The sequence below is a fragment of the Prionailurus bengalensis genome, chromosome A3, assembly GCF_016509475.1.
Source record: "Prionailurus bengalensis isolate Pbe53 chromosome A3, Fcat_Pben_1.1_paternal_pri, whole genome shotgun sequence".
NCBI lineage: Eukaryota > Metazoa > Chordata > Mammalia > Carnivora > Felidae > Prionailurus > Prionailurus bengalensis.
In genome coordinates, this window is record NC_057354.1 from 86,124,122 (window position 1) to 86,146,577 (window position 22,456).

A 22,456-nucleotide genomic window follows, 5' to 3' on the forward strand; every position below is an offset into this window, starting at 1 on the left:
ATCCGTGGCCATTTTTTTCTAGACCAGCGACTCAGACGCAGGAAGCCCCACTGGACAACAGCCGAGTGATGGGTATTTTGAAGAGAGCAATAAAGCCCCCAAGGAAAAGCTAGGAGATTGGAAGCTGCAGTCGAGAAAAAGGACTCAGACGCTCCCTAATCGGAAATGTTTCTTGACATCGGCGTTTCAAGGTGCCAACAGCAACAAAGTAGAGATCTTTAAGAATGAGTTCTGGTCGCCCTCTTCAGAGGTAAAGGCAGGGGAAGGGCACCGGAGAACAATGTCTCAAGGTATGCCCCACTTTTCTGACTCCCAGCGGACTTCCACCTATGATAACATCCCTTCCCTGCCTGGGGCCCCTGGGGATGGGGCAGCTGCTGTCTCTTCCCATGCTTGTGACTCCAAGAGAGAAACTCTTGCCAGCCCAAACTCTGAAACCGGACCTGGAAAAAAGAACTCTGGAGAAGAGGAACTTGAATCCTTGCAGAGGGTGGTCCAGGAACTGCAAAAGGAAATAGAAACACAGAAGCAAATGTATGAGGAACAGATCAAAAAGTAAGTCACATGCAGAGGGGTCCTGAGCAGCCACCCGGCCTCCATCTTCAGCAGTAACAGGGACTATTCTCATCTGCTAAGAAATGATACTAGAAAGCTTGAGTTTAGAGAACACACTAATCTACAACAATTGGGCTTAATTACGGGAAGGGGTAAAGGGAGTAATGAGATGACCAAATTAGTGAAAACTCTATTTAGGTTAAATTCATGAGAAGTTAAGTATGTAGCTTACAAGGCTTAAGCAACCATTTCCAAATAGTTGTTCCTTAAGGATCGGCATGCTGTAATGAATGAAGAGGAACTTTAAATTTTGTTCATCTTAATGTAATACATCCATTCTGAAAATATTTATTGAGCACCTATAGTGTGCCAGACACTATCTTGGCTGTTGGGAAACAGCACTGAACAAAACAAACAAAAGTTTTGTCTGTGCTTATAGAATTTTCCTTCTATAGGAAGGTATAGCATAATTAAAATATATGCTATGTCAGAGGATGGAACATGCAATGGAGAAAAATAAAGCAGGGCAGGAGCTGGGGAAGGGCTCAAGAAGGGGGTTCCTATGTTAAATAATGTGGTCAGGAAGGCTTCACTGAGAAGGTGGCATCAGAGCAAAGGGCTGAAGAGAAGAGGGAATGAGTCAGGTCCACATACTGGGGAAGATCAGGCCAGGCAGGGAGAAGCAAAGGTGCAGAGTCCATGGAAGGGAGCAGGTCTGGCATGTTAATGCACAGGAAGAGCCGTGGTGAGCTGGAGAAGCAGGGGGTGACTGAGAGGAGAGACGGCAGACAAGTGCAGGAGACCTTTCCAGCCCCCTTAAAGCCTGTGTGGAGCAGAGTTTCTAGGAAGATCTACCTGACTAAAGCTTCACTAAATCACTGGCTTCCTACGGAGTACAGGCTGCAGGGGTGAATGGAAGACCAGTGAGGCAGCTCATGCCACAATTTTCATGCACATCCCTAAGATGCCTAGACACAATTTGCTCTCTTGGGTAGATAAACTACTTTCTTGAAATCTTTTTCACACCACTGACTTTTCATGAGAGGAAAGCTCAATCCGGCTTAATCCATATTAACACTAATCATGACAATGAAATATGAACTAGTAGAGTTTTCCCAATCATGACCACTTTTCAGTCCATTGAGACTCAGGTACATGACAGGAAGACTTTTGTGAGCCCTCATTCTTTGTTCCCTACATAGAGGGGTGCCCGTCTAAAAGCAAAATGGAGATCCTTTGTCTAAGATCACGAAGTCAATCATCTGTAGGCCTACAACACTCATGTGCTATCTTGACTCTGAGGGAAGCAGCCCCAGAGAAGTTTCCCACTGCACTCTGACGTGAATGTCACTGACAAGGTAGGGAAAGACCCAGCTGCCATGGAAGGGCTGCTCCTTCTGAATGGAACCAAGTTCTCTGAATTCACCCATCAGAAGGGTCCTCCATTTTCAACAGAGGGAGAGTTAACAGTCCATAGTGCCTGCTCTGAACTTTGTGCCCCAGATACACATTTTCATGTAATCCCCACAGAAATCCTGCAAAATAGGTAATATCCCCATTTTATAGAAGAAATAGGGGCTCAGGAGGTATTAAAAGATTCCTCAGGGTCACACAACTAATCATCAGTATTTGATGTAATCAGGTATTTGAACCTGAATTAGTCAGGCTCCTGAGCCCATTCAGATTCTACCTCTCCACTGGAATCAGTGATCAAAATCTGGCAGTATTCTCTCAATTGAGATTTCTCCCAAAGCAAGATGGAAGCAAGAGTAAACTCTGAGAAGAAAACTAGATTTGTAATGAGAGGGCCAGAAGGAATGAGACTAGATTATCTGTAGGAAGAGATAGGCAGAGGTAGGCAAGGCTCCAAAGATGGGCTGTTACATGCAGAATGGGCCAAAGCCCCTGAAGATAGAAGCCAGGCTGGGCTCAAATGAGAGCTCAATTTTCTATACAAAATATGCCATTTGGAGGGGGGGGGGGTGGGCAGAGAGGCAGCATCTCATAGAATGGAATTCTGAAGCAAACTTCCAGTCACACAATCTCCCACAGTCCTAAAATTTCCTCTTTGGGCTTAAAAATGGCATTGTACTCTCATTCCTAGGAGTTAATTCAGCATAGCCTGCAGAGCAGGGAGCACCTGGGACTAGACTGAGATTTGGACCAGTAACAGTGAAAATTCTGGGAATTCGGGAACCCAACAGATTTTTCACCTGGAGCAGATTCAGAAGTGGGGGTGGGGCTGTCAGGACCTCTGCTTCCAAATGGCAGTTCCCCACACTTCTCCAAACCTCCACCCCTAGGGGGTCTTGATAAGAGATGGCGCTGGTACTCTCCATGGAAGCAGGATGAGCAGGTCCTTATGTGTGCAAAGGTGTTGGGAATCTGGAATATGGGGCCTCAGCAGTCAATTAACATTTCTGTTGAGCAGGACACGTGCAAGGTGCTGTGGAGGTGAAAATATACATATGTTAGAGGTGGTTCCTTCTTTCAAAGACTATTATCTTCTGGAGGATACAAAACATAGAATGACATGAGAAGGAACAACACAAGAGATGTCACAAGATGGTGTTAAAATGACAAAAGAGAGGTTCAGACATGCCCTGGGAATTCAGGCTTACTGAGAAGTCTGCGTGTGTGGGGGTGGGTGGAACATTAATAAGAGGTTCAGGTTGGCTATAGGTCTTGTGATGTAGAAAGGAAAATGGACAGAGGGTGTTGTGAGCAAGGGTGAAGGGACAGTCTAGAGGTCCTACCCTGTTCTTTCATTCTGCTATTTTCTTCCTTGCAGCCTTGAGAAGGAAAATTACGATGTCTGGGCCAAGGTGGTGAGGCTCAATGAAGAACTGGAGAAGGAGAAGAAGAAATTTGCAGCCTTGGAAATCAGCCTCCGCAATGTGGAGCGCTCCCGGGAGGATGTTGAGAGGAGGAACAAGGCCCTGGAAGAAGAAGTCAAGGAATTTGTCAAATCAATGAAAGAGCCCAAGGCCGATGCTTGAGGGTCCCAGGCAAACATGGAGACAGCCCACAGAGGCCCACCCGACACGCTCCCTTTCTCAGCGCTACCTGATGACTGAGAAGCAAAATTACTCCCTATGAGGGAGAAGAAGACATTTTGGGGGGAAACACCACGTTTCCCAGTAAAATAAATCAATGGAATTTGCAGGAAGATGAGGGTGAGCAGGGACATGTGGGGACGTCTATGGCCCCCTGTGGCTGTATTCAAAAGGATTGCATTATTCCACCGTGGTCTCAGGCTGAGTGAGATGGAACCTTCCATGGTTGGGTGACTATGTCCAGTGGAGACATTTGAGGCCATGTGCCAAGGACCTAGGCAACATGTTGGCCCCAACAGATGGTGGACTGAGGCGTTAGTTCTTTTTCTTTTTTTCTTTGTGGAACAATTCATCCAGTCAGATGGCTTCGTGGTGTTCCTGAGACATAGGGGCAGAAAATGATATTTAGCTTTCTTGTATTCACCTGTGGTGAGCTGCGTTTTGGGGAGCTGCACCTGTTGACTGGAGCCCCATTCTGCCACCCCCTCCATGATGCACACTTTCCAGGGTTTGGAAACTCAAAATTATTATTAGACTAAGACAAAACAAGCAATAAATGTGTATTTATGAGAGCAGGGCTATTGGTAATCCTTACAAACACCTTTGTGAGCCTTAGTGAAAGGTGCCCCTTCCTTGAAGCAGACACACCCCTCTCCAGGCGCAAGGCTTGGTGAGCAGGACATGGGCTAGATTACATTGCCTTTCCATGGCCACAGTTGTGTATGGTAGGCCTGTGAAAGAGGCCTTCTCACCACGATGTGACTTCCTCAGAGGCTGGCTGGGGTTTTTAGATAGTAGTAGTCCCAATAATATTTTTTCTGTTTCACCAAAATGCCAGTGATTTCACTCTTGTTAGGGATAAGAGGCACTAGAAAGTAGCTAGGAGAGGAGCCTTCCTGGCAGACTTTTCCTCCTAGAGTGAAGCCAGCCTGGCAGAGGGCCTGGGTGAGGCCCCAAGCCTCGCTAGGAAGGATAGTGGAGGCTTTAATAATTTTTGTCATTATCCTGATTAAGTGGTCTCCAAGCTCTTTTGACTATGTACTCCATGAGTAGAAAATATTTGAGCAGACACCCCCCCCCAATATATTTCTTTACTTATAAATTATATCATGTACTGCTACATTGCTATATCATGTAAATCATAAAACATATACAGGACAGACATTGAATAAGGGTGAGAACAAAACACAGACAAATAGATATTCTCAAATGTGCTTTCAGCTTTGGGGGCCACTGGACAGATTTCCCAGCAGGTGTTACCTGTTCTAGTTTCACATACGTCATCCCCATTGATGTCATACATTGACTTGACTCTTGAAACCACATGGCTTCATCAGAGGTCTGAAACCCATGGTTACTGCGGTGAGAGTTTAGTCTTCCCAGCGTGTGTCTCCTCAATTATTTCTTTTTCTCCTTTTGTTTTCTCACTTTTCCTCCTCTTCTCTTTGTTCTCTTTGCTCTGGTTGTTTTCCCCTGCCCCACCCCTGCCTGTGGCCATGACACAGGCTACAGACCTAGTGGTACAAACAGTGACGTCAGTGTTGCTCAGTCCTGCTACTCAGGTCTGGTTTCTCCTGCCACCAGTCACTAGACTGATGGAGGGCAGGGACAAGACCTGGCATGTTTGTTTTAGAGACCTGCTAATGAAAGATCGGGGTGTGGGAGGGGGTTGATTTGGAACATCATTAAGTAAATCAATAAAACGTTTGATTTCCTGGGGTTTACTTGTTTTTTAATTACAGAGTGGCAAGCAGGGAGACACTTATTGAACACCTCATTTACACCGATGAGAGTCTACAATTCTGCCAGACATAGTGCCCGTTTTCTCCCATGGATTCCTCACCCGGACTCTTTAGGTGTTGAAACACAGCTGAGCATGGAAGTAGTCGGCTTCATAATTCTAAAGGGAACATTTGTTTGAAGGTGCAAAGAGGAGGACCTGAAGACTGTTTGTTTGCAGGTCCATGTTACAGGAACTAGCTGGGCATGGGAGCATGAGCTCAGACTGAGCAGAAGGGCTGCATTTGAATTCCAGGCTCCTCCTAGCCAGGTGATGCCTCTTGTTCTATTTCTTCCACCAGTACTATGAGATACCAGAGTGGCCTCTCCACTCAGCCTGGGAAGCTGGAGTGTCTATTCCTCTTCATGAGCAAGAGGGGAACCTGGCTTGCCTAAGCTAACACTGTCCATATAAAGAGAACATAAGAAAGCACTCTATAGGGGCGCCTGGGTGGCGCAGTCGGTTAAGCGTCCGACTTCAGCCAGGTCACGATCTCGTGGTCCGTGAGTTCGAGCCCCGCGTCAGGCTCTGGGCTGATGGCTCAGAGCCTGGAGCCTGCTTCCAATTCTGTGTCTCCCTCTCTCTCTGCCCCTCCCCCGTTCATGCTCTGTCTCTCTCTGTCCCCAAAATAAATAAAACGTTGAAAAAACAAACAAACAAACAAAAAAACAAAAAGAAAGCACTCTATACCCTGTGAGTGCAAGGAAGGGCCAGGGAAGAAGATCTGGAGTCTGATGTCACTGGCTTCAATGCCCAAAACACTACATGTGAGGTAGACAACAGGATAGCTCCAGATCTCACCTGGACCAAGGAACCAGGATCTGGGAAGCAGCACCCAGAGACAGACCTCTGTCATTGGTGTTCTGCTGACCCTGGAGCCCCCACCTTCAGCTCCTCCATGGACAAGATCTACTCAGTCTGACTTTTTCCAGCCACCCACCCCCTCTTCCCTTTACCTCTCTTCTACCTATGCAGATGTTGAGAAACTAAAAAGGATCTGCAATATGTACTTTAAAACCCCTGGCCATCTTCCCTACCAAAATTTTTCATTTACCACACAGCCCCAGCCATGGTGCGTATCAGGTCACTTTGTCTCGAGTTTGAGGCAGAGCTGATGGGTCTCCCAGTAAGTCTGTGCACTGGATAGGACATTTTGCATTAAGGGATTGGCTGAGATGATCCCTGTCTTCATGCATGCAGGCTGCTATAACAAAATACCACAGACTTGGTGCCTCATAAACAACAGAAATTTATTTCTCACAGTTCCAGATGCTGGAAGTTTGAGGTCAGAGTCAAGTGTGGACCTCTTTGGGGTTGCAGACTTCTTATTGTGTCTTCACATGGTGGAGGGATTAGGAATCTCTCTTCTTTTATGAATCATTAATCCCATTCATGAGGACTCCACCCTAAAGATTTATACACCTTCTAATGCCATCATCTCTGAGGGTTAGGATTTCTACATATGAATTGGGGGTAGGGGCACAAACACCCAGACCACAGCAATTCCCTTCCAGTGAATTCTGGTCAGAGTCTGAGGCCTGGAGACATGGAGCGTGACATTCCTAGTACAGAGCCTGTGCAGAGGCTGTAAGCACCAAACGTGTTTTTGTTTTGATCAATTCCTGTTTCGCAGCCCATCCATTGAAAAAAAGGGCAAAGCAGGAGACTCCAAGGCAGCTCAAGGCTGCCGAGATGGGGCAGACAGGGAGCACCGTGGTACAGTTGCTGTTGGCTGGGCTCCCTGGGCTAAAGACAGGAGGATGTGCGCACACTGATATCGTGTAAACTTCCGCATTCCAGCACTTCCTCTGCAGATAGCATCAGTGGTCAGGCGTATGCTTGCTGGGGAGCAGAGAGATCACTTAGAGGCTGCCCCTGCAATTCAAATGAGTTGTCTTTATAAGAATTGCACACAAGCCTTCATCCTGCTAGAGAAGGCCTCATGGATGGAAGTCTTGCTACTGCTGGAGGAGGCCAGGGTGGCATTTGGCCAGCAGCAGAAGAGCTGGAGCTGTAGGGCCTGTGGTTCAGTAGGCTTCCCAGGGTGGGTGACCTCAGAGGAGGAATGAGCAGAGAATACCAATGCGTAGGTGCATCTTTCCTGTGACGCTCAAAAATTATCTTAGAATCAGAGAATTACAACATTGGAAAACACCCAGGAGCTCAGGTAATCTAATCAAATCTGCTCATTTAATGGATAGGGAAACTGAGGCCTGAAGACAAGCTGAATTGCCAAGTGCTCACATAGCGATAAGGAAAAGGATTAGTTAGGTGGTTTTTGAGCCTCCTCTAGCACACTACCTACTGATTCTTGGCTTCTATCCAGGAGTTCTTTCCCCCAGGCCATGACCACCATGTGAAACCCATTGAACGTCACTTGCTGAGTACTTCCAGAATAGAGAGCCAGTCTCATATCTTGGTCACAACCAACATTCATCTAATATGATGCTACTTTCTCCCTCCTTTATATTACTGATGCTGTTTTAAGACAGTGGTTCTCAGTCTTGGCTGCACTATAGAATTACCTTAAGGAGATTTTCAAAAAATCTGATGCTAAAACCCCATCCTATGTTAATTGAATCAGAATTTTGAAGGGTGGAGCCTAAGAACTTTTAAAAAACATTTTTAACGTTTATTTATTTTTGAGAGACTGGGAGAGACAGAGCACGAGCAGGGGAGGGGCAGAGAGAGAAGGAGACAGAATCTGAAGCAGGCTCCAGGCTCAGAGCTGTCAGCACAGAGCCTGATGTGGGGCTTGAACCCACAAACCATGAGATCATGACCTGAGCTGAAGTCAGACGCTTAACCGAATGAGCCACCCAGGCATCCCAGAACTTTTTTCTTTAAAAAAATTTCCAGTTAATTCTAATATGCAGACAGAATTGCTAAACATGTTTCTAAAACTGATAAGTTTGGCTCAGGTCATGATTAATGATAATATTAAATCTACCTACTCTTTTTTTCTATCCCCAGGCAACACAACTACACGCTCTGTCCCTCCTATTTGCTAGTTTATCATGTGTCCACCCATCTAGGATAAGAGATGCTTAAGCGATGGAAAATGGATCTATGATATATATCCATTTTTCAAGTGGGGAAAAAAATGAACCCAAAGACGTTACCTAAAAAATCTCAATATAATAATAGCTTAGTCATGAACAAATTTAAGGATCTTGAGATTTCCTTAATGTACAGGAATGCTCTCAGCTTGCTTTAAGCCTTGATCCTATACATAGGCAAAGGTCAGTACTGGGGGACTTGATTTATAGAGTCTCAAGAAAAGCTCTGATTAAAACCATCTTCCTTTCAGATTCATAGTAGATTGAGAAATTTCTATCAGGAGCCTTAGGGGAATTAACCATGAATGTGATATATCTGGGAAATAACCATGAAGCTTCCATTAATCATTAATACAATCTTAATATTAGTATACTGATTCCAAGCAGAGAGCTGTGTAATGAAATGATGACAAGAGAATAAGATGCTTGTGGGTGGAGGGATAGATGGAGAGTGTGAGATGTCACCAAGGAATAGTGTCGTGTAGGGGCACTGGCCACCTGAGAGCACAGGGCATATGATCTGAGGTGAGGTGAGGGGGCAGGGCTTTAAAAGGGGTAAGGGGGATTTAGGTAGCAGGGTGGAAAGCTGACTTGCCCTGCAGAAAATCTGACAACTGGTCCGAGTTGGCACTTGGACTTCTTTCTCTGCTCTCTGTTCTTGATTAGCACCATTACCAATATCATAAGAGGAACTACCATTCATAAGCAACAAATACCATTTGTTCTCTGTCAGGTACTGTGCCAAGCATTCTGTGAATGTCGTATCCTTTAAATCTTAAGTAGACTCTTTGGATTAAGTGCTACTCTACCTATTTTACAGATGTGGAAATGGAGGTTTCAATGCAGCAGAGCTAAGAGCTAAGTTGGTCCAATTTGTTCAATGCTATGTTGGCCTCGTCCTCATGTGGGGAAGGAATGCAGCACAGCTATCTCTAAGTGATGATGGACCAAAATAAAATTTCTAAGGTCTTTTTAATTTTTAAAATTACTTTGGTTATTTTTTATTTTTTATTTTTTAATTTTATTTATTTATTTATTTATTTATTTATTTAATGTTTGTTTATTTTTGAGAGAAAGAAGGAGTGTGACTGGTGAAGGGACAGAGAGAGAGACACAGAATCCAGAGCAGGCTGCAGGCTCCAGGCTCTGAGCTGTCAGCACAGAGCCTGACGGGGGGCTCGAACTTAAGAACTGTGAGATCATGACCTGAGCCGAAGTCAACGCTTAACTAACTGAGCCACCCAGGTGCCCCATGGACTTATTTTTTTTAAATTTTTTAACTTAAAAAAAATTTTTTTAAATGTTTTATTTATTTTTGAGAGACAGAGAGAGAGAGAGAGAGAGAGGGAGTACACGTTGTGGGAGGGGCAGCGAGAGAATGAGACACAGAATCCAGAGCAGGCTCCAGGCTCTGAGCTGTCAGCACAGAGCCTGACATGGGGCTCGAACTCACGAACCGTGAGATCATGACCTGAGTCGAAGTCAGATGCTTAACAAGTGAGTCACCCAGGCATCCTGGGGACTTTTTTTTTTTTTAAGAATACTGGTGCAGATCCAAGAAAGAACCACTAATTTTGCTCTGATTCAGCATCAAAGGGGAGAAATATCTGCAGGCAGATACCTTTGCCACAGTCCCAAGACACAGCCTGCCTGCTTGTCCTGAGAGTGGCTGGAGGCCACACGCCACACCAGGCCCTTGCCCGGAGTAGGTTCAGTGTCCTATGTTATTAGCTCCACACTTGAAAAATCTCTTGGGGGCGCCTGAGTGGTTCAGTCAGTTGAGTGTCTGATTTCAGCTCAAGTCAATCTCATGGTTCATGAGTTCAAGCCCTGCATTGGGCTCTCTGCTGTCAGCGTGAAGCCTGCTTCAGATGCTCTGTCCAACCCCTCCTCATTTCTGACCCTCCCCTGCTCATACACAATCTCTCTCTCTCTGAAAATAAATAAACATTAAAAAAAGAAAAGAAAAGAAAAGTCTTGGGAGTAACTCTGGGATCAAGGTCTCTCAAGAGTCTCTGCTCCACAGTGCTAAGGAGTGAGTGCCTCACATATTCTCCTCTCTCCTTTCCATTTAGAGAGAATTTTTCTCTTTCCATGAGCTTAGAAGGGCCCTCAAGTGGGCTTATTGGATAACTTGAAGGATGTACTGCCACTGAATCCTTTAAGAGAGAGAAAAACCTCTTCCTATTCCATGTAGAAACTTTAGGGCTTCTACGCGAAAGAGGTGGTATTGGTGGGAGGAAATAAAGACACAATTCTCCATCCTTTCCGTATCTTAAGATGTGTGGTAAGTTAAATATAGGCTCTGCCCTGTGGATGTTTACAGCCTCAAAGAGCCCATTCTGCCTGGAGGCTTGCAGCTTCTGAGCAAGAAGGCACTGGAATGTCTTCAGCTTGTTTCATGTGGTCTGATTGTTTTCAAAACACTGCCAGTAGATCAGCGAGCAGAGCAAGTGTCAATACATGACTCCTTGGGAGACGAGGCCCATCTAATGATGCATTTACTTGGACTGGCCCTCTCTGCTTCTTGCATTTTGTTATTACTTATTTCCAGCTAAGGTACGAAAGCCTTTATTTTCCTTAGAAGTCACTCTTTCCTGACTGTGAAAGAAGACAGTGGTTTGCCAGTCGGTGTCCTTTTAGGGAAAGAGCTAGATGAGCACGTGGCCCAGCTCAGCTGGCTGGGTGGACATCAGACACATTCTGTGGGAACTTGAACTTGATTACCAGGAAGCAGGTGGTTTGGATTACGTACTGTGTCTATTTTAGGGCTGGATATTACCTTCAATGGAAAACCAACCCCAATCAGAAACGGCCAACACCATGCTCTGCAATACTGAGTTTACTGAACTGTTAAAATGCAAAACTAATACCCTCAGAATTCAAGCTACAGCCTTCATTAAGATTTCCTACATAGGGTTTCATAGACTCGGTTGGAGTCAATTAGGTGCACATCAATTGTTTGGCTTGCTATTCATGCTACTTATTTATTTAGTCGCTGACAGTCACTCTTGTGTGTCTTTCTTACTCTTCTGAGCGTATTGGAATCTATCTCCCAAAGAATTTGAGGGTTACTGGAGAAATAAAATACATGAAAATCACACAGCATCTGGTAGCTGCCACACCAGTCTTGAGAAAGCTGATCTCTAGAATCTGGAGAGCTATGTTGCCAATGATATCTTTACTTACCACAAGCAAACTGCACTATGATACAGCAAAATGTTACAACACCAGTTCTTCCTCCTGCAGGTAAGTGTTTTAGAAGAACTACATTTAACTAGAGACATTTAAAAAATACACTTATTGAGTGCTTTCTATTCCTGAAGCATGATATACTCTGCTTTACCTGCAATGTCTAATTAATTCTCACAGGAAACTATGAGGTGGTTGCTAGCCTTATCTCCATTTTACAGATAAGGAAACTGAGACTTTGAGAGGTTAAGTAATTTGCTCAGACTCGTAGGTAATGTCTTATTTCTGAGACACATTTTTTTTTCATTTGAACACTTTTGAAATTAGTATGTCCAATGTGTGTTTTCCCCAACATAGCCAAGCAATTATCTCAAGTCTGACACTATCTACCTGGAAACAGCATCAGACCCCACAGGTTAAGAGCTCGGTCCTGCAAGAGTCCCCCTTGCCCCAGATATTTCAGATGCCAGTTGGGAGTCCAGCTTGTCACCTTCTGACCAACTGCTTATAGATCAGAAGTTCCCTCGAATTCCTCCTCCAGTTTGATTAGTTTGCTAGAGTGGCTCACAAAATTCAGAAACGTTTTACTTATTAGACTACTGTTTTATTATAAAATGATGTAACTCTAGGGCAAAAAACGGGGAGAGTGGCACGGAGCTTTAACGTCCCCACGTGTTCACCAACTTCAAAGCTTTCTGAACCCTGTTCTTTGGTGGTTTTACAGGGGTTTCATTACATAGACATGGCTGATTAAGTCATTGGCCATTGGTGATTAAACTCAGTCTCCAGCCACTTTTCCCATCCCCAGGTAAATGATGAAACCAAAGGTATGGACCACTGAACTGGCCCTAGTGATTTCTATCCATCCTCTTTCCCAACATTCCCATTTAAATTTGTTTTGCTTTGTTTTGTTTTTAAGTAGGCTCCATGCCCAACATGGGGGCTTGAAATCATGATCTTGGGATCTAGGAGTTGGACGCTCTACTGACTGAGCCAGCCAGGTGCCCCTAAATTATTATCTTTATTTTTCATCTAGCATATGGTTTAATTCCTATAATTTAAATGCACATGAAAAATTAGAAGTAAAAATTGTTAGTAATAATTGCTAACATTGGGTGCTGAATATCGCCTGCCAGACTATTCTAAGTGCTTTATTTGTATTAACTGAGTTAATCCTAACAAATCTCCCTGAGCTAGATAGTCATATTCCCTTTTCACAACAAAGTAAATTGCTTCTGCTTTTGCTCCTGCCTTTGACTGTGGCTCTGCTAATTGTCTCCCATTTGGAGGAAAACATTTTTCTGACAGTTTCTAGGGTTAGAGACAGAGCTGGGGCAGGTTTAGGGCAATGTTAATGCTTCAAAAAATCTCCAGTAATTGGGTGAAATGCTCATCTGACAAATTGGCTTTTGACAAAGTAGTCTGCTTTCACATATTAATAGCCAAGCCGGCCAACCAGAAACAGAGATTTACTAGAAACCAGAGTGAAGCGAAGAGGGAGGCAACAACATAAGTAAGTTTACACCTGACGGAGAGACACACACAGTGTACAAGGCAAGGCCGAGCCCTCTTCCAGGACCACTGAACTGAAGGTCTGGCCAGGGGTGGGATTGGGTGGGGCAATGGTTAGAAACCACCCCCCTCCCCACCCCCACAGAAGGCAGAAGGAGCTTGCCATGTGGAACTGGGGGTGAGCGCTGCAGCCCTGTGCAGCTGTACAGCTGAGGGCATGAGGGCAGCTCCCACTCTGCCCACACTCTGCCCCTGAAGCCATGGGCCAGACTACTCACCCAGGGGGAACTTTCCTCCACACAGAGGTACAGCCAGCTCACTAAGCCCAGCACCTCAGGGCTGAGCCAGCCCACAGCGGGAAGTTATCAGCTCACACCAAGGAGCTTCCAGCAGACTCTCCAACAGACAGCCTCAGTGGAGCAGAAATGGCAGCATAGCACGTTGAGAACAAGGAAGTTCAGGCCCGCCACCCTTGTTGTAAGTAACTAGGTAAAAACTCAGAGACAGAGGGGATAAGAGGATTCTTAGATCTCAAGAGATTTTCTAAGAAGTCCATCTTAAGATAACTCTTTAGAGGCGCCTGGGTGGCTCAGTCGGTTAAGCATCCAACTCTTGATTTCTGTTCAGGTCATGATCTCACAGTTCATGAGAGTGAGCCCCCACACTGGGCTCTGCACTGACAATGCAGAACTTGCTTGGGAATCTCTCTCTCTCTCTCTCTCTCTGCTCCTCCCCAGCTCATGTTCTCTCTCTCTCTCTCTCTCTGAAATTAAAAAAAAAAATAGCCTTTTAAAAACCATTATTTTGAAAGTCATTGTTTCAAAGCAGCCCTAGGTGGTAAACAATTAATAACATTTGCCATATATGGAAAGTCTCCAGAAAGAGAATTACCTGAATTTGAATCCCAGTTCTACTCTATTCAATGGTATTATTTTGACTTGACATCATCATTGGTGATGAAAAACTCCCAACGTTGGTGCATTGGTTTTCTGGGACTGCCATAACAGAGGACCATGGACCCGATGGGTTATTTACTTCCTCACAGTCCTGGAGGTGGGAAGTCTGAGACTGAGGTGTCAGCAGAGCTGCTTTTCTCTGAGGTCTCTCTCCTTGGCCCCCAGAGGCCACCCTCTCCCTGGGTCCTCACATGGCCTTTCCTCTGTGTCTGTCTGTGTTCTGACATTTTCTACTTATAAGGACACCAGTCATATTGGATTAATGTCCAATGACCCGTATGACCTCATTTTACCTTAATCACCTCTTAAAGCCTTGTCTTCGAATGCAGTCACATTAAAAAAATTTTTTTTTCAACATTTATTTATTTTTGGGACAGAGAGAGACAGAGCATGAACGGGGGAGGGGCAGAGAGAGAGGGAGACACAGAATCGGAAACAGGCTCCAGGCTCTGAGCCATCAGCCCAGAGCCTGACACGGGGCTCGAACTCCCGGACCGCGAGATCATGACCTGGCTGAAGTCGGACGCTTAACCGACTGCGCCACCCAGGTGCCCCTGCAGTCACATTTTAAAGTACTGGAGGTTAAGATACCAACGTGAATGGGGAGGAAGGCGCAATTCAGCCCACAATACTTGGTAACATTTAAAAAGTATCATCACTTAGATCTCCAATGAAGAGACATCCTTATCTCTCACAATTTCTGCAAATCAGTAAAAATTTCAATATGTTCATAACTAGAAACTGTTATTGTTGCATTTTGTTTAAAATTTTCTACACAGAAGATCAGTAGGAGTAGAACTCTAAAATCTTGCTGACCCATGTGTGCGGTGAAAAGGGCACTGAATGGGGGTCAGGAAACCTGGCTTTAAATGATGATAAACATAATTTTTATTAGATTATTTATTAAACTATTATTATTAATACTTTTATTGGTTAGCTGTAATGAGGCGGTATCTAACTTGGCCCAGGAACCCTGAATGCTGAACTTATACTTACCCAGTTCTTACTGTGGTAGGTTTGCGGGGATGTGCCAGACAAGAGCACATTCTTTATTTCTACCAAAGTTTTGGCCCAAACTACGGTTTAATCCCCCTGTGTCCTGGGCTGGACATCATGGCAGCACCAGGCCCTTGGTCCCTGGGCTAGAGGTGGGTTTGCAGCCTGTACTCTGAGAAGGCTGGGCGGCCTCCTTGGCCCCTTCCTGCTCCCTGCCAATCTCACCACCCTGACACTGAGAAAAAACAGACCTATGAAGAAGCATCAACAAGAAAAGGAGGGGGTGGGGGAAGTACTTTTCTTAATCCCTGAGTGGAGCTTTCCTAAGCCACTCATTGCAGACCCCCCCAGCAGCCCTACCTATCTCCCTGCTGGTGGAAGGCAGGGCTAGCCTAGTTGTGTGTGTGTGTGTGTGTGTGTGCAAACTCCACATGTCTTGATTCTGAACAGTCCCCATAAAAAGAAGGGAAGAGAGGGGAGGTGGTAGGGATACGGTGACTTTATACTTTACTCCTAGTAGCTTTGGCTTTGGGGGTCAACAATGGAAGTGACATTCATAAAAGCCTGGAGCCATCCATTGTTCCCTGAAGGTCTATAGAAAACTGCCAACATTTAGGAAAATGTCCACAGAAAAGTGAAGGCGGCATTTTTGAATATTTCTGATAGACCATCAGCCTAGCTGGTAAACTGAATAAGAACGAGGGAAGAAACAAATGGCCAGTCAGGCAAGGGTGGTGGCCTCCTCTTGCCACTAGTGGGAGCTCTAGGTTCATGTCTCTCCATCAACCGGAGGAGAGTTGGAGCTCAGGGTGAAAATAATTTTGGTGGGCCTAGAAAGAGGGACTGAGAAGCTCAGGTCAAAACTCTCCTCTGCAGCATTGTCTTCTGAGTCATTACTGCACACAAGTAGTTTGGTAAGAGAGACCTGGGGCCTTCCCTCGCCTCTTCAGCTCCTTATACATTGTGAATTTAAAAACTACAGACCTAGGGGCGCCTGGGTGGTGCAGTCGGTTAAGCGTCCGACTTCAGCCAGGTCATGATCTCTCGGTCCGTGAGTTCGAGCCCCGCGTCAGGCTCTGGGCTAATGGCTCGGAGCCTGGAGCCTGTTTCCGATTCTGTGTCTCCTTCTCTCTCTGCCCCTCTCCCGTTCATGCTCTCTTTCTCTCTGTCCCAAAAATAAATAAAAAACGTTGAAAAAAAATTAAAAAACAAAACAAACAAACAAAAAAACCCCACCAAACTACAGACCTAGAGAAGAGGGCAAGAGCCTAGTGTACAAGGGCTCGAGATGCCAGACAGCCTGCTTCCAGGATGTAAGCTTTAGCCTGTCCAGGACCTGGACAAAAGGCATCCATCCTAAGAGGCCCAGACATGCACCCTGGCCAGACCTGTAGACTTGTTGCAAAAGCCTTGTTGAAATAGTGATTATTCCCCTCTGAATGTCTTCCCTGAGAACCGGGGGTAATGAGATAATGTTGAGGTAGGTAGAGTATCCTTGACCCCACCAGATGCATCTCAGTAAAGCTGACATTGCTATTTTTAATTTCCTAGTTCTAGGCACACCAGTTTTCTTCTCTGTCCAAGTCATTGTTTAGGACGGATGGTGCTGAGTACAACTGTAGGTTTGTAGCTGCCAAAGGAAATACCTGCTGGAATCAAATGAGGACAGAGTCTCCTCTCAGGTCTGAACACAAGGCCCAGCCAGGAACAGGCTGGTTTCACTTCACTGCGCTTGGTTTGTAATAGTGGACTTTTTGGTAAGATTCTTTGATTAATGTTGGTCTCATCCAGTAACGTGTAAGAATCATGGGGCACAGACTGTATCCATCTGGTTCATGCATTAGATCCAGTGCTGGCAGAGTACCTGGCACATGGCAACTGACCCAACTGGTGGTTCCCAAACTGTGTGCTGAGGCACCCTGCCCTCGGAGTTGCAAGAAATCCACAGGGCACCACAATATCTTACCTGTCTGAGGGAAACACAGTGATCCTCAACATCTGTGGGACCCAGAGCAGACTGCCAGCTGGAGGTAGTGCACAGTTTCAATGTCATATCATCTGCATTCCTTTCGATGACATCAATGACATCATTTTTGAACCTTGGTTTTTGGCTGTTGCTGTGACAAAATGCGAGAGTTGCACAAAATCAATGTGGAACAGCAAACGGGGGTGGTGGGTCCGAGCTCATGCCAAGGTTTGGGAAAGCAGACAGTGCCCAACAAGAGCACAGCCCGCTAGTGATTGTGGTGATTTAAAAGTGAAATTAAAAATAGTATTGTTTTTGTTCCAATGTATGAGCATTTTTTTTCCCAAACAGCTACTGCATTATTAGATAAATAAATAAATGCTTACTAGTTTGTTTGTACTTAACTACTCAATAAATGGTGCCATTAGGTAGTTCTTTTGGCCCAGGGACACGGAGAACCACTTACTGAGAAACTAATAGCACCGTGAACTGAGAAGGTCTGAGAACCTCTGGCTTGGTCAGGATTGGTTGATTGACTGATGGCCTCGGGATTGCAGTCCTGTGTCTACAAAACAACTCAAAATGAACAAAAAGACACTGTCAGAGAAAAAGGGTCCCTGAACTCTTTCCTCCCAGAGGAGAAGAGACTTCTGTCGCTGAGCTCTCTCTTTGAGCAACTCCCTGTTTATTGAACACTTAACTATTAGCCAGGCCCTAAGCTTTTACTTTTTTGTTTTTAACTTGACCTCCCTTTATCCTCGCTCAGTCTTCTGAGGGTGATTGTTGCTCCTATTTGCATAGGAGGAAAAGGGCACAGAGGTGGTAAGTGGTAGACAGAGACTCAGAAGCTGGTTTGCTTTATACCAAAACTCATCCTCTTAATAATTATCATAACAAGGATGATGGTGGTAAATCTTGACAACTTATCATGCATGATTAGCTATCATTTTGACTAATTGTATTTTTTTATTACTAGTGCTAAAATGTAAGCTTTAGCGGTACATTAGACGTGGTATAACCAGTTTATGTGGAGTATTCCATTTAATAATAAAATCTTAAGAAGTAGGTATTATTAGGACAATGACTCCTACTTCACTAAGTAATAATACACGAGCAAACAAGAAACGAAGGAGGTTTGGCGAGGCCACATGCTTAGCCCGGCATCGCACCCTGTTGCAGGTGCAACCAGCTTTTAAATTCAGACTGAGTGTGCTCTGTGCTAACAAAGCAAAATATGAGGAACTTCTGGCACGAATTTGGTTACCAGACAGAGAAATTAACTAGAGGCAAGTAGTAGCTACTCATGTCAAGAGTGGGGGATAGAGAAGTAAGATTCATTAAATTCTAGTATTTTGACGTAGTTCTGTGTGCTGCAGTCCCAAATGAGCTGGAAGTTTCAAGAAATATGAAGGCAAGGGAAGTCAAAGTTCTCTTCTTAAGAGTTCAGTGGCTCTTTCAGAGTTGTAGAGGCATCTGGGAGCACATGGCACTTAATCTCAGCACCAGGGCACTTAATCTACGTAGAGACTTCTTTGTTCTGGGAGAGTGATTTGTGTTGAAGTGACCAGGTAAGACCAATGAGCTGGGCATCCTTGGGGCCTGTCCTCATCCCACCTTCTTCTACAATCTCCTAGGCAGTACCTTAAATGACAGTTATACTAAGAAAAAAGTACATAGAAAAAAAAATCAAGTCTTGTCTACTCCATGGTGATAAACAATATTTCTCTTTGCTGGAGGAAATATTGAGGAAACAATCATTTCCTGAGTTCGTCATCCGCACCTAAATAGGTAAGTGGAGGTGAGATCGTAGATCGATAGGGTATGGAGCGTGGGGCTGGAGTGAGCCTCACAATTACACCAACACTGGTTACAGGATAGGCTCCTTGGGCGCGGCCCCTGCTCTAAAACCTAGAATGGAATGCCCAAGGGTGTTTCCAATAGTTTTAGAAGGAAGGGATTTTAAAGACATGTTTTGTCTCAAAGCTCTGAAGAGCCAGTGCTCTCCAAGAAGCGTGCTGCCCTTGCCACTTGCAGATGCCATCACACCAAAAAAGCCTTTTGCAAGGTTTCCACCTAAACATTTGTGTGTGTGTGTGTGTGTGTGTGTGTGTATCATATTAATGATATTGGTTGGCATGAAATAAGAGTTTTCCACAACAAAAAAATACAGATAATTAGCTTTTGGAAAGATATGCAGTAAAGCAGCTCTGGATTGAATTCTAGGCATTTTTTACTATTATGCATGTGCAGGGCATGTTATTAGTTATTCTAGCTAATATTTTTGGAGCACCTCGTGAAAGCCAGGCCCTGTGATGGAGATGAGAAAGCAAGGTCCTTGCCCTCACCCAAGGGTCCTTCCAAGGGGAGAGAGATGGATGCTAGAAAGCTAACAAAAGAACTGCAGATGATGATTAATGCTATAAAAGAAGTAAATAGGGTACTCTGCAAGGGAATAAACGGATTTTCAGAGTGAGCCCTAAGAAGGGCATTCTGTCAAAGGAGACAGCAGAGACAAGTTTCCTGGTAGGTATGGGATGAAATGATTAAAAAAACAGTCCTTGTAGGAAGGCTTTTCCAGGTCAACAGGACAAGTACTGTCATGGAAACATGTACAGGTTGCAGATAGGCCACACAAAAAAGAAGAACCCAACACCAACTGTGGGGGAGCCACCCAGGGACGATGGCACTTGAATGGTAGTCTTTTGGTGGGTAGGTTAAGGGTGGTTCGAGGTGGAGAAGATGACACATGCAAAGCAGAGCAATCAATTAATTCAGAAACCAGCCATCCATCTGGCTGGATGGTTCTAGGTCCCAGAAGGAGTAAGGAAGATTGGATTGAAATAAAGGTGGCAGGATTTCATGCCAATTATTCAAAATTCACATCTCTGAAGAGACCATTCACAGTTCTATGCCCTTACTTCCCAGCCCAGACTTTTAAAAATTGGCCACTGAGTAAACTGGTGCAAGTCTGGAATTTCAAGGCTTTATTTTCCCTTTTTCCTAATTGCCTGGTGCCAGCCAGATTTTTTTCTTTCTTTGACTCCATTGTCATCTCTCTTCACTCTGCCTGTGGTGATGCAGCTGGAAAAGTCACACGGTCAGATGAGGAATTCTGGGGAATAAATAATTACCTTAAGTAAGTCCAAGAGCAAGTACAGTCAGTGAAAGTGAGGCAGAGAGAGCACTAAAAGAGTGGACAACTCAGCCAAGTGGCTAGAGGGGCAGACCAGGCAGAATCCCTTACAAAATAAGAACTAAATACAGTAAAACCTTGGACTGCAAGTAACTTGTTCTGTGAGTGTTCTGCAAGACAAACAAACATTTTAATAAATTTTAACTGGATTAATGAGCCATGTCTTCCAATATGAGTAGATATGTGATGCCTAATGTCACATGATCACAACTGAGCCAATGATTCTTAAAATTCACTTTAATATACAAGTGCTTTGGATTACAAGCATGATTTCATAACAAATTATGCTCACAAACCAAGGTTTTACTATACATCTGTTTCTGTCTGTCCATGTCACACATCACAGATCTACTTGGTTCAGCATCTTCTGTTTCTAAAAAATTGTTCACAAGTGTCCATTTGTCTATCAAGATTGACAAGTGCCCACATATTTTTTTAATGTTTATTTATCTATTTTGAGAGATAGAGAGCATGAGCGGGGGAGAGGGAGGGACAGAGAGAGAGAGAGAGAGAGAGAGAATCCCAAGCAGGCTTTGCACTGTTAGCATAGAGCCCGACGCAGGGCCAGAACCCACAAACCGTGAGGTCATGACCTGAGCCAAAATCAAGAGTCAGATACTTAATGGACTGAGCCACCCAGACACCCCTCCCACTTATTTCTATTGCATTTTCACGGATATGTTCCACCTCCTGTCACCTCACCAGCAGAGCCAAGCCTGATAATGCTAGAACCCCTGCCTCCTCTGGGATCATGGTCAGGGATGAATCTTTAACTGAGGCTGGGCCAAGTCCAGTGGCTTGACCTGTCTTTCCCACTGAGACTGCCATAACCACTACCTTACTTGACCCAAAGGCCACAGGTACTGTGGTCATTTATCAAGAGAGAGGATCTAGGGTCCCTACCCCAGGATCTTGGGTAAAGAGCCAGGTAGTTGACTATGAACAGAACATACTTCCAGGGGTAATTGGCAGCTTCCCCGTATAGGTCTCCAGCCCTGACCTGTCTCCAATCTCTGCATTCATATTTCTAACTGTTGGACACACACATCACAGCAGTGGGGATCTCACACTCAATATTTTAAGACTGGAGCTCTTGTTTTTCCCCTTCATATATCCTCCTCTCTTTCATCATTCTTAGTTAACAGTGTCCCCATTCAGGCAGTCATCCAAGCTACAAAACACTGAACTGTTTGGGGTTCTCCACACCCTGATCTCTATTCACATCACATCCATTCCCTCACCAAGCTTAGGTGACTCTCTTCCTCAAAATATTTCTGGAATTCATCCTTTACACTTTTGCTGACTTACATCAGGCATCCCCTCCCCCTTTTTTTTTAAATCGACTTCCTTGCTGGACTCCTTACCTCAAATAATTCTCAACTAGGAAATAAGACAATCCTGGGCATCAGTGACCTTGGTGGTAAGACATGGCCAAATAGCCTGAGTCACAGTGAGGGGCGACTGGGTCTGAAGAGTCAGTGACCTGCATCTGTTTTAGCTTCTGGAAGTAGGCAGCAGGAGACACTGGCCTGTATCTGGTATGAAGTGAGTTGCTGATATTCTGGCAGGCCAAGCACCATTGTTTCTGGATTGGAGCAGAGTAAGCCAGGCATCTTCAATTACTACTTTGCTTGGCTTGGGAAATTGAATTCTGTTTTAATTAAACACTATTTATTACCTACCATGTTCTAGGTTCTGATCAAGGCATCAGAGATATCAGGTATTGAGACCAACATGAACCACGCCTCACAGAGAAAACTGACAGCGTAGCTGGGAAGGAAGACATGAACCAAGTGTGTTGAAGGCTACAAGTTAGGAGCGCAGGTTTCAATAAAGCATGAAACTGGAGGATTTCTCTCAGTCTGGAAGTTCAGGGAAGCCTTTCTTGGGGAAAAAGTAAGAAAAGGTAAAAGATTATGTAGTTAGGTGGAAACGGGAGGAATTTTGTCCAACAGAGACAGGAGAGACAATGTTCTTATTCATCCCATTTCAAAATACAATGGATTTTGGTAACATATAGAAACATGGGGCACATGGCCACAGTCTAGCTGCTTCTTTGAGACACCTGGTTTTAGCATCACAATGGTGTTCTCAAATATTTCCACTGACATATCTCTAAGGCCTTTGTAAGCTACATTTTTTGATAAACTGTGCACATAGCTGCATGGCTCAAGGGGAGCACATGGACCCC

At 44.7% G+C, this 22,456-nt stretch overlaps 1 protein-coding gene across 3 annotated transcripts in view; it reads left to right on the forward strand.

Moving 5' to 3' along the window:
* ARHGAP25 (Rho GTPase activating protein 25) overlaps positions 1-5,330 on the forward strand; it is an 89,792-nt gene extending 84,462 nt beyond the window's left edge. For all 3 annotated transcript variants that reach the window (XM_043603547.1, XM_043603548.1, XM_043603549.1), the window contains 2 exons: positions 23-555; positions 3,347-5,330. In XM_043603547.1, coding sequence (XP_043459482.1) covers positions 23-555; positions 3,347-3,554 — 741 coding nt within the window. In that variant the 3' untranslated portion in view covers positions 3,555-5,330. The remainder of the gene's footprint in view (positions 1-22; positions 556-3,346) is intronic.
* The last annotated feature ends 17,126 nt before the right edge of the window (positions 5,331-22,456 follow it).